Source organism: Panthera onca, chromosome B2 (genome assembly GCF_046562875.1).
Source record: "Panthera onca isolate mPanOnc1 chromosome B2, mPanOnc1 haplotype 2, whole genome shotgun sequence".
Classification (NCBI taxonomy): Eukaryota; Metazoa; Chordata; class Mammalia; order Carnivora; family Felidae; genus Panthera; species Panthera onca.
The window spans coordinates 47414037-47426316 of record NC_138343.1 but is presented as its reverse complement, the minus strand read 5'-3'; the positions used below and the strand labels follow the sequence as shown (position 1 = coordinate 47426316).

Sequence of the window (12280 nt, the reverse complement as noted above, 5' to 3'; positions counted from 1 at the left end):
AGCTGACAGAAGACAAGAAAGAGATACATGCTCCAAGAAGAGAGGACCAGTGTTACTAAGTCTTCCCAGAGTATACTTCAAGGCTTGTGTATCTCAAAGAATTAAATAAAATTTAACATTGAGCCACTCCCAAGTGGTTCTATGTCACACGTGTACCTGGTGCATTTACACCGCATTTTCTCTTGATCTCTTGGTACCAGAAGTAAGCAGAATTTATTTTATGGGAATCCCCCAAGAACTATCAAAAATTCTAAGTGCTTTGTGTGGGTTGACATAAGTAATGTTGTGAGAAACCCTAGGTCAGAGAAATGGGAGAAACATATTCCTGAAATGGAAGCCTCCAATGGAAATGTGCTGCATTTTCATCATTAAACACTGCTCTATAGATTATCCCATGAACGGATACAAATCCACAGGGCTTGTGAGACTAGGAATTGAGAATGCAGATCCTGCTCATGAGAGAAAGAGCTGAAGTAAGAGAAGGATCAGTATAAGAACAGAAAAGCAGAGGAAATCATAATCAGCTCCAGTTTCTGTCCTTCTTACGTATTTAGTGGAGAAAAATGTGTATCAGGAAATAAGAGAGGGAGTAAAAATGGAAGGGAAGAATTCCTTGAAGGAGAAGAGCCTATATGTAATTAAGTATTTTGACAAAGAAAGGCAGAAACTATGGCTAACTACTCATTTGGGCTCCGCAGTCCTCAGATAATTGTGTCTGAGGAGACACAAAGCAAAAGAAAGGAGAAGAGTGATCTGCAGTCGTGAGCTTTACTCTGTCGGAGTTCCTCTTGCTACTTCCTCTCAAGGGCCACTTTATCTCTCCCACAACACTCGCACCAATACATCTATATCAGACGGTTGGTATTAGAAAATGCACATCACACTTCTTTTATGAGTTTAGGGCTGCAACTTAGTTATTGGTATTCATTCAGAACTATTTTTAAAAACACCATTGATAGCATTACACAGTAATAAAACAGAAGCTTCCCTTCACCAAAAATAAAGCTGAATATATTTTTGTAATTTAACTAAGTAAAATGAAATTTATTGAGTGGATATATGTAAGCCAGACTTGGACGCAGAAGGAGATGAGAAGTTAAAGAATTACAGGCTCATTCTATCTGGATATTTTCCTCCTTCCTTCCTTCCTTCCTTCCTTCCTCCCTCCCTCCCTCCCTCCCTCCCTCCCTCCCTCCTTTCTTTCTTCTTTCTCTTTCTTTCTTTCTTGTTGAAGTATAGTAGACATACAGTATTATATTAGTTTCAGGTGTACAATATAGTGATTCGATAATTCTATATATTACAAAATGCTTGCCACGAGTATAGTTGCCATCTGTCACTTCTACTGATTTTTTTTATTAATGCTTATTTATGTATTTTTAGAGAGAGAGAGAGCACAAGTGGAGAGGGGCAGAAGGGAAGGAGAGGGAGAATCCCAAGCAGGCTCCACACTGCCAGCACTGAGGCCAATGCGAGGCTCAGTCTCATGATCTGGGAGATCTTGACCTGAGCAGAAATCAAGAGTGAATGCTTAACCAACCAAGCCACCCAGGAGCCCCTATTGATGTTTTTATTATGGCATCGCATTACATCTTCTAAATGCAGATTTGAGATGCATTATCTATTATGGTAACATGAACAGAGAAATAATTTTTCTCTATTTAGATAAAGTTTTTGGATTTACTTCCATCATAAGGGACTGTTTACTTTTTCATGTTTCATTTTAATAAAAATATGACTTCCTATTATGAAGCAATTACTAAGCATATGTTGGAGTCTCACATGCATTATCTTTCACATATTTTAATAACTTGAAATACACTTTGACTTCTCAAGTGTGTTCCTTTGTAGTATAAATATCTTCAAAGGTATTTTTACAGTATTTATTTGAACAGGGTTTTTCAACCTGAGAACTATTGTTATTTTGATCCAGACAATTCTTTGTTGTCCAGATCTCCTCTTCATTGTATCTTTAGCAATAGGATGTTTCTTAGTATCCCTAGCCTTTACCCACCAGATACCAATAGCTCCCCTTCCCCTAATTGTGACAAAAATGTCTACCTACATTGTCAATATCCCTTCTGGAGGCAAAATCACCCCAGATTAGAACAACCATCTTATCATTACATACTCATTCTCACAGAAATTTCAAAATTAAAAGTGGAAACAACAACCAAAATCATTACTGTTTCCAGGTAGCACATTTTCTGTGTCTTATGAAAACTATTTGAAATTTTCATGTTATTACATATGCACTAGAGATGATATATTAGTGGCCTGGAAAAAACATAGCCCAACTTTTGAATAATGAATATATGTTGAGAAGATTAATAAAATTAAATTCTTAAAATGAAAGCTCAAGTTACATCTTACCTAACCAGACACAATCATTATATTAAGATCTGTAATGTAGAATCGAGAAGCTTAGTATACTATTAATATGGAACAAATAAGAATTGAGTTTTTATTGGCCATCAAGAAGTGGCAGGCGATAAGAGGTTTCCTGGAAGACACCCAAGACATCTCCCCATATGAACTAGTCTATACTGGTAGACCCTCTATCTTTCAGTGCTTGACAAAGAAAAACAAAACCATCTATATTTCTGAGCTGGTCTTTCCTGCGGTCCAGTGTACATTCAAGCCAGCAGCCTCTTTTCAGCCCAAGGAACGAATGTGACAAACTTGAAGGAGAAATGTAAACCTATGGGCATCAATTAGGAAATTAATATTTTTACCTACAGAAATCTTTTAACTGTTTGTTGTGCATGATATTGATTAAACATTGTAGAAGCCCTTTTGACAAAGTTCTGCATCCAACTCCCTTAAAAAGAAAGATATGTCACTAATTATTCATACTGACCTCAGAGTTTGTTAACAACAACAACAAAAAATAAAGAATAAAAGGTAAATATTTACACATGGGAAGATTTCTGGAAACTTTCTTGCTCATGCATTTTAATTTTCATTGGGTTAATTGACAATACAGATAGATAATCCTAAATTAAACTGCAGTTGACCTTTGAACAACAGGGGTTTGGAGTACATGGATCCACTTCTATGTGGATTTTTTTACATAAATACAATATAGTATTACAAAAGTATTTTCTCTTTTTCATAATTTTTTCAATAGCATTTTCTCTAGCTTACTTTATTGTAAGAATGCACCGTATAAAACATATAACCTACATAATATATATTAATTGACTATTTATATTCTCCATAAGGCTTCTAGTCAACCGTAGGCTATACATAGTTAAATTTTGGGAGAGTCAGAAGTTATATGTGGATTTCCAACTTATGCGGGCGACAGAAGGTCAATGTTTCTAAGTATTGAGTTGTTTGTGGATCAACTGTGGTTAGATCTAGAGCTGGAAGTTTTACATTTTTCTGTCCTTTGGTCCAGAGTGTATTTCCCTTCACTTTTAGTTTTCTTTGAGTCTGGATTAGCAGTGGCCCTGATGAAGGAGGCACCATCAGGTGTTGGGTATTTTTGTTGTAGTCATAGCTCAATACACACCTGAATCAGTTAAAAGCATTCTGTTGAAATGAGGTCTATCATTCTGAAATCCCAGCACGGGGCTAGAGAGGAAGATACCGTGCATTCATACCCACCCCATTTCAGGATTTATTTCACCTTCATATCCTTGGGCAAGAATGAAATGCAATTCCAAATAGTAATTTATTTATTCAGACACTTGACTAATAATGGCTTGCTTCTTCCCAGGTATGATATTATGGGTTTTGGATTTGAAGATAAAATTACAGCTCTTGCCTTTTTTAAAAAAAAAGTTTATTCATTTATTTTGAGAGAGAGAGAGAGAAAGAGAGAGAGAGAGAGAGAGAGAGAGAGAGAGAGAGAGAGAGAGAGAGAATGGGTGGAGAAAGGGCAAAGAGTGAGGGAGAGAGAGGATCCCAAGCGGGCTTTGTGCTGTCAGCACAGAGCCTGACATGGGGCTTAATCCCAGGAACTGTAAGATCATGATTTGAGTGGAAATCAAGAGCCAAATGCTTAACTGACTAGGCCACCAAGGCACCCCTACAGCTCCTATTTTAAGAAACTAATAGTTACCAATAACAAACTGAGTTTTAAGTAATTATTCAAACTTGATAGAGTTCAAAATGAGTAAGACATGGGATGTGCCCCCAACAAAAGCAATGTCAGTTCATAACACTGACAATACATTAGACACTGCATTCCATGCCCCCCTCTCATTTATTTACCAATTCAGTGAATATTCTTTGAGAACCTACTATGTATAGCCATAATGTAATATGATTAGGACACATCAACAAACAAAACAGGCACTATTTCCTATCTTTGTGGAGCTCATATTCCAGAAGTGGAGACAAATACAAGCAGTAAACATAATAAATAAGCATTTTATGCTAGAAGATGATAAATCAGAGTTCAGGGACCCCAAAAAATGAAATTTGAGATAGGATTTTTCAGGAGGCTCTTATTGAGAAGGTGACATTTAAGTAAAAAAAAAAAATGACAGAGGCCAAGAAGCATCATGGGGGCACCCACGAGTTTGTGGGGAATGCTAATGAAGGTGGCTGGAGAAAAGTGGGTTGGGAGGAGAGTCCTGGATGAGTTCGTCAGGGAGGAAGTGTGTTGGAGGATTACCCAGAGTTTTTTAGGAACTAGAAAGGATACTGTCTTCTAAATTATGAGAGAAATCCAGTGGGCTTTCACCTGAGGAAAAACATGATTTAAATTTTATTTAAAAAAAAACCTCTCTGAAACACTTTCATGAGTTAGGAAATATTAACATATATAAGTAATACACTATGGTAGCTCACTTCAGGGTGCTAACAATAAAAACAATGAGTAATGGTAGGGTTCTGGGCAGTTAAAGTCACATTTTATGAGAGATTTTTGCCTTTAAGCTACTTTCTTTTATTTGCTTTTTAAAAAAAATGTCTACTTATTTATTTTGAGATAGAGAGAGAGTGGGAGTGGGGAAGAGGCAGAGAGAGAGAGAGAGAGAGAGAGAGAGAGAGAGAGAATCTCAAGCAAGATCCTTGCTATCAGTGCCAAGCCTCATGTGGGCTTGATCTCACAAACCATGGAGCTGAAATCAAGAGTCACTCAACTGACTGGGCTACCCAGTCAGCTACTTTCTAATCTGCTTTATTCCTATCTTCACCAAACTTTTTGAAAACCAGCTTCAACTCATAATCTCCTTTTATCACCTTTTATATACTTTTTTCCCCAATACATTCACCCATGTCAATTAACTGAAAATCTTCTTGCTAATGTTATCGATGTTTTCCTAAAAGCAAACCCAAAGTCGTATTTTAATTCTTTGTCTTGTGGACTTCTGCCTACTGCTAGAGTTGTTCACTGTTCTGACAATGTTTGACAATTATTTGGCGGTCTCATTTTTTTATATAAACCCCTTTTTTAAAAAAGTTTAGTTATTTATTTTGAGAGAGAGAGAGAGAGAGAGAGAGCAGGAGAAAGAAAGAGAGAGAATCCCAGGCAGGCACCAGAGCCTGACTCAGGGCTTGAATTCACGAACTGTGAGATCATGACCCGAGCCGAAATGAAGAGTTGGACGCTGAATCAACTGAGCCACCCAGGTGCTTCTTGATGGTCTCTTAAATTCAGGGGCCTCTACTGCTGTGTCCCTGAATCCCTTTTCTTCTTATTTGTTTCCCTGAGATTATCTTCTTCAGTGCAATGACTTCTGCTATCAACAAATATTTTTCTCGAATCTCCTTCCCGAATCAAAAGGTTCTTTTATTTATAGTTATGGAACTTATCTGACTGGCCTCCAATTTTTTTTTTTAATCCCAATATGTCCAAAACAGAGCTCATCTTACTCACAAAGGCTAAAGTCTGTGCTCCTCTTTTTATTTTCTGCTTCATTGATTGTTATCATCAACTGCACAGGATTAAGGGCTAACACACTTGTTACTGCTCTACTTCCTGGTATTCTTGCCCCAAATCCAAAAGTTACTTCGTTGGGCTGCTTCAAATTCACAAATATCTCCCCCTTTATTTGAAACCCCATGAACTTAATTATCTTTCTCATTATTTCTTATTTAGAATATTCTAACAATGTTCACCCAGCCTCTCTGCTACAAAATTTTCTCCAATCCCTTCGTTAAAGGGAAGATGGTGCTTAACGTTTCCATAGAGAATATGGAATTCATGAGAATTCTGCTCATCAGAATATTCAACTCATCAGCTGTGGAGGTCTTTTGCCACCTGTGCCCAGTTTTTCCTTCCTTGCGTTTTCTGAAGTCCGTGTCCATATCACTCCAGTCATGCTAAAAGTCACACCATTCTACATATATCTCACAACATCCACGTTTAGAATACATATATTCTAAGTGCTTCCCCTAATGCCTCAAAAATATGCTATTGGCTTCTCAAGGTGCAACTAAAAGTCACATCTTCTGTGAAATGATTGAACATACACTTGTTTGGAGTCCAACATAACTAACTTTGAAGCCTCTCCCACCCCTTTTACTCCCCGTGAAACTCTGTGCAAAGTTCTTTACTTCAATTGTTCTTATGGGTGAAATGAGAATGATCATACCTATCCCAAAGTGAGTAGAGCATTAAATCAGATAATGCACACAACTTATTTAGTAAAGAGCCTAAAATTTAACGAACGCTTAACAAAGCATAGGTTTTCCTAATGGCTGTGGTGGTAGTAATAGTAAAATATACTTTTGCAGTTTACAGCTTTTAATTTTATGCTTGGAGAAGATTTCTATTAATTCCTTAGGATTGTCTTTACAAGTGATATTGTACCATTTTTATGTCATCATTTCCCAACGAACACTGGTTTACTTTTGGGGGCAAGGAGCTTAATTATTGTATTCATTTTTTGCATCTGCATCTAGCATGGGGCCGAGTGCGAATAGCTGCCTACTTAAAGGTGTGTGGTATGAATCGCGAGAGAAGGTATTTTCTTCATTTAATAGCAAAAGTAAAGAAAATCAGTGAATTAATAAAGGTTTCCTCTGAAACCTGACACAAACTTATAAGCAACTCATACCAATGACAATAAAACTTATTATACTACTTGTGGGGCTACAGAATATGTCTATATCTGTTATCTCATTTGCCACACAACCTTCTTAAGTAGACATTACATACATTTTACAGTTGAAGAAATTAGTACAAGGGTTAGGTCATTTGCTCAGTTGACATAGGAAATAATGGATGGAGAGATTGTGATAAAGTCCAGAGAGTCTTTCAGTATAGAACACCAATTAAATATCTATGTCTGATATCATACTATTCACTCAATCATTTTGCCAGTTATTTACACACTTATTGAGTATGTATGTTTCAAGCATTTTACTACATACTGTAATAAATCAGTGAACAAGGCACACAGTGGACCTGACCTAACATAGATTGAAGACTAGAGGTTTTGGGAGCCTGGGTGGCTCAGTCGGTTAAGCATCTTGACTCTTGGTTTCAGCTCAGGTCATGATCTCACAGTTCATGAGCTGGAGCCCCTCATCGGGCTCCCTGCTGGTAGCATGGAGCCTTATTGGGATTCTCTCTCGCTCTGCCCCTCCCTCCCTCTCTCTCTCTCTCAAAGTAAATAAATAAAAAGTAAAAAATTAAAAATTAAAAAAAAAAGGACTGTGTTTACACTATACCAGGGGCATGTATGTTAATAGCACTGTTTCATCTGGGGTCACTTTAAAATGTAAATCCAAATGGAAGATAAAAACAAGTATGAGAATAAGCTGATTTTTGAAAGTTTATTCATCTTTTAACATTATAAGAGAAGTTTACATATTTTATCTCATTATATTTTTTAAAATTCTATTTAAAAACACCTCAATTTATGAGGAAATCAAGATCCAGTGGACAAAATCCTTTGCCCAATCTATCACAGCTAATAAATACAGCATATAGGATTGAAATGTACTATCTGATTCTGAAAGAGAATACTGTTTAAAACATATTTTAGAAACTTCTGACTATGGCCTTGCTCCTACCTTGATTTTAACTTGGACCCAGTAAGAGTAGACATCATCCAAAATACCGCTTCCTACTTCTTTTTTTTTTTTAATTTTGTTTATTTATTTTTGAGGAGAGAGGGAGACAGAGCATGAGCAGGGAAGGGGCAGAGAGAGAGGGAATTTGAAACACAGAATTTGAAACAGGCTCCAGGCTCTGGCTGTCAGCAAAGAGCCCAATGCGGGGTTTGAACTCACCAGCCTTTGAGCTGTGAGATCATGACCTGAGCCACCCAGGTGCCTCCTTATTTCTTTTTCTCTCTCTCTCTCCTTTTTTTTAAATGTTTCCCTTTCTTTCTTTCTTTCTTTCTTTCTTTCTTTCTTTCTTTCTTTCTTTCTTTTTTACAGTTACAGCATCACATCCTCAAACACCAATGTCCAGAGGTCTGTGTCTCATTTTTTTTAATATGAAATTTATTGTCAAATTGGTGAAATAAGTCATACAGAGAAAGACAGATTCCATATGTTTTCACTCCTATGTGGATCCTGAGAAACTTAACAGAAGACCATGGGGGAGGGGAAGGAAAAAAAATGGTTAGAGAGGGAGGGAGCCAAAACATAAGAGACTCCCCTTCCTACTTTCAACTCAGCCTTGCTATATGCATCATGAAGTAAATAGAGAAGTCATCTGCAGAGACGTTATTTGCTAGGAGATGGGGAGATATATGCCAGATATTTTACCCAGGAGGAAGAACACCCACCCCGCCCCAGAGCATGGGAAAAATAACATTTAACAAACTGTGGGGAGGCCATTGAGCTTTTAACCACTGGTTCCCAACAGAGATTTCTCTATCCATGTGTATGCAGGATTTGTTATGGGGCTGGGGTCCACAATAGACATACACCATATTTGTAGCACTTCACTCTTGCCCAGATGATCAGAAACCTGTCCAAACTATATAGCCCTTATCCATCCTGCAACTAGTGTTTACATATGTCTCTTATCAGGAAAATTAGTCATCATAGACTCATTTCTCCAGTGATATTAAAATGTGCAGAGATATTTATAGATAAAAGAGATGCTATGCATCCTTCCTCCGAACAGTCATTCATTTTTATTTTTATGTGGTTATCAATGAGTTTAAGTCACCTCACATAGCTATGCACTCATGGATAATATTTGTATGGCACTGTACAGTTTATAACATATTACATAACCAATTTTCACAAAAACGCGATGAGGTTGTGTTATTTTCTTTTATAATGTTCACATCACAGAGCTGTGACTCTAAAATGACATATTATTTGCAAATAAGTAAGAAGTGATGGAAGCAATTTTGTAACGCAAACCTTTTATTTCCAGATCATGCACTTCTATAGGTGTTTTCATGATTTAAAACATTTATATTCTTTAAAATAATAAGAAATTAAAAACAACAGTAGTATATTTTCATGTTACTAATGATCACTATAAACCGATATTTCTCTTTTCTGAATTTAACATATCTTAAAAGTCAACATGGATGTTGTGGGTTGACAAGATATTAGGGTCTCAGGAATGTTGATTAGCTTAAAAAGTACCTATCCCAGCAAAAGTTTTTAAAAAAAGTAAAATGCAACCATGCATATGTACTTCTCTACTTTTAGTTATATCAAATATGGGTCTGAAGGAACTTTAGATTTCACCAAAATTTACCGGTGACCAGGGGTCTGTCATCATAAATTAGCTTCCCATTCCCAAAGGAAATACATATATTCACATGTCAAAACCTTCCTGACACTCTCTTGCACTTTACACGTAACTTCCTTTCCTTTTCTACTAACTTTATTGACAACAATAAAGTTAGTCCATTTGAAGTATCTTCTACATTCGCTGCATTTGAGCTTTCTGACTAAATCCCAACCAAATGCTTAGAGAATACTAGGTACTCAAACACCTGCCCCATAGAAATGAAACACCATTCTGAATTTCATTTTGGTTTTATGCAGACAATTAGGTTCTATGAGTTAACATTATATAATGTTAATCTAAATTCTATTCAGTTTATTCTCTAAATTTTAATAAAATTATTTTGCTTTGTTTTTCCTGAGACACACATGGAAAATTTAATATTCAAAATATATTTGCAATAGCCATGTTTATTATATTCCATCATGCAGATAGGTGGAAAGACTTATCCAAGATAAGTAAATACTATGATAAAATTGGGGGGGTGGGCAGAAATAAGCCTGACACACAAGTCTCTTTTTTCAAAGGCATTAGTTGCAGTACAATAGAATCATTAAGAAAAATAAAATCCTAAGTAACTAAAATATTTGCTTCCATTTACTATAGTTTAATGTGTGAACCCAAAGCTGTGAGTTTGGAATCTCAGGATATCTTTCTTTTGCATTGTCTTAGATGACACAGCAAACTAAAAGATTAACATGAGGATTCTCTTTTTACTAAATACTAAATGTATATCAAAACTGTGTTTCTGTGTGCACATCTAATATGGTGTTGTTTCCTCAATAAATTATCAGTAAGTATCTCCATGTCTACTGTATTACAATTATCAGGATATACTGGGTAGGAGATAACAAAGAATCAGAAGAAGTCATAACTGTCACATGTGGTTGACATATTGGCCACAAGAATAAAAATATCATGACACATGCTTAAGAAAAATACATGTAATTAAGTACTTAGTTATGTTATTCATTCATTATTACTATAGACTGGTGAAAGGGATATATTCATTTGCTCTAATATAACGAAAGAAGATTTCAATTAAGAGTAAGATCTGGAATGGAGAAGAAAGCATTGAACAAATGATACTGTGAAGAGGCAGTCAGAGTAAGCTTAAAAAATTGAAAAAAAAACATGAAAATAAAAATGATAGGTTTTTAAAGAACTACAAACTAATGAAAGCATGGGAGAGCAAATCTGGTGTTAATAAAATAAGAAAAAAAGATAGGAAGGTGAGTACTGATATGGGCTGAAAGATAAGGACAGTAAGATGTTTGTAGCTCAGTCTCTTTCTGCAACAACTGCTAAATTGTGCTATAACACTACCTGGCATACCAGACTCTCCATCTCCCACATGCATGATCTCATGACCAAAACAGACTTTTTGTCTTCCCTAGGTAACAAGACTCCCAAGTGAAAAATGAGGTTGATGACTTTAGATGTCTTTCTTGATTGCAGCCAGAAGTAACTGAGCCAATGTATAGATTTGAAAGATGCAAAAAATTGAAAGGAATATGTAAAACATTTTGTAATGATCATGAGTATGATTACAGATACTGCATTAAATGGAGAAATCAGTGCTGCATATGAACTCTGGAAAACAGAAGTACTATTGAGCATCGAAGTCTGGAACAGAGATTCATCTTACCGACGCGAGAGTGGGTAGAAAGAAAACGTTTGCAACGTTTAATAGAAGCATTCCCTTTTAAATCTTCAGTACCACTGAAATTCTTTGAATTTCAGATGGATGAATGTATTAATTAAACAGAGGATCAGACTCTAATTGTGCTTATAATCCCATTATGGACATGTTGCCAATCAGATATTCATGCTACTTATCTGAGTTGCTCTGTTTCATTTCTAAATATATGTATAGGACTTTATTGCCAGTTTTACTATGAAAATCATGGTTATCTTCATAGATGCTTTCTTCCACACCAAAAATCTCCGTATGTAGTTTTAAATCTTTCTTAAAAGCAAATGCATGTTTTCTCTCTTTCAAATGTGAACCCTTCCAATCTTGGCTTACTTACTGATTTTTCATATGCATTTAACCAATTCCTATGAGGTGACAATTTGAGATGACACACTTTAGTAGTAGTTCCCTCAGGAAAAAACAAAACAAAACAAAACAAAACAAAACAAAACAGTTCCCTCAGTAGGCCAATGAAATACTATTCATGACACTGAAGAGGGATAAATATTAAGGTTTTTGAGAACAGCTTCCCTCTTATCCATGCAATCATTTAATCAAATGAAATCCCACAAGGAAGCTCAGTAATAACAATTCTTGTTCCAACAATTTAGGACTATGTTTGGCCAGCTCAGTCGGCTGCTCCTAAAGAATATGTCAGATTGAAGGAATCTTTAATTTTGTTGGAGAAGGAACTGGAATGCCACAAGCAATGTAGAGCTGCAGGGCAGCTCAGTAAGTTGATGAATGAACTTGACCAACTGCTCAGAACACCTATCTCCAAGGTCCACCATGAAATCTAGCAGGATTAGTTTTATCTAAAAGGGCGATGTTAGAGAAGTTTAGGTATCAGAAAATTTCACTTTTCAAAAGCAGAGCCCATGACTTTGCAGCTGATACACACATGGGATAACTTGGGG

The 12280-nt window shown here is 36.2% G+C and overlaps 1 protein-coding gene across 1 annotated transcript; it reads left to right on the top strand.

The window, feature by feature from the left end:
• The first annotated feature begins 6862 nt into the window (after positions 1 to 6862).
• Positions 6863 to 11257, top strand: LOC132667939 (beta-defensin 110-like). The gene is made up of 2 exons (XM_060617192.1): positions 6863 to 6922; positions 11126 to 11257. Exons 1-2 carry the CDS (start codon positions 6863 to 6865, stop codon positions 11255 to 11257), a joined length of 192 nt encoding a protein of 63 aa, XP_060473175.1.
• The last annotated feature ends 1023 nt before the right edge of the window (positions 11258 to 12280 follow it).

Bases quoted from the DNA above. Each gene is read 5' to 3' on its own strand.
- LOC132667939 (XM_060617192.1), top strand. From the start codon at position 6,863: ATGGGGCCGAGTGCGAATAGCTGCCTACTTAAAGGTGTGTGGTATGAA. The intron at 6,923-11,125 runs GTATTTTCTTCA...TCTTGATTGCAG, and splicing joins GGTATGAATCGCGAGAGAAG to CCAGAAGTAACTGAGCCAAT.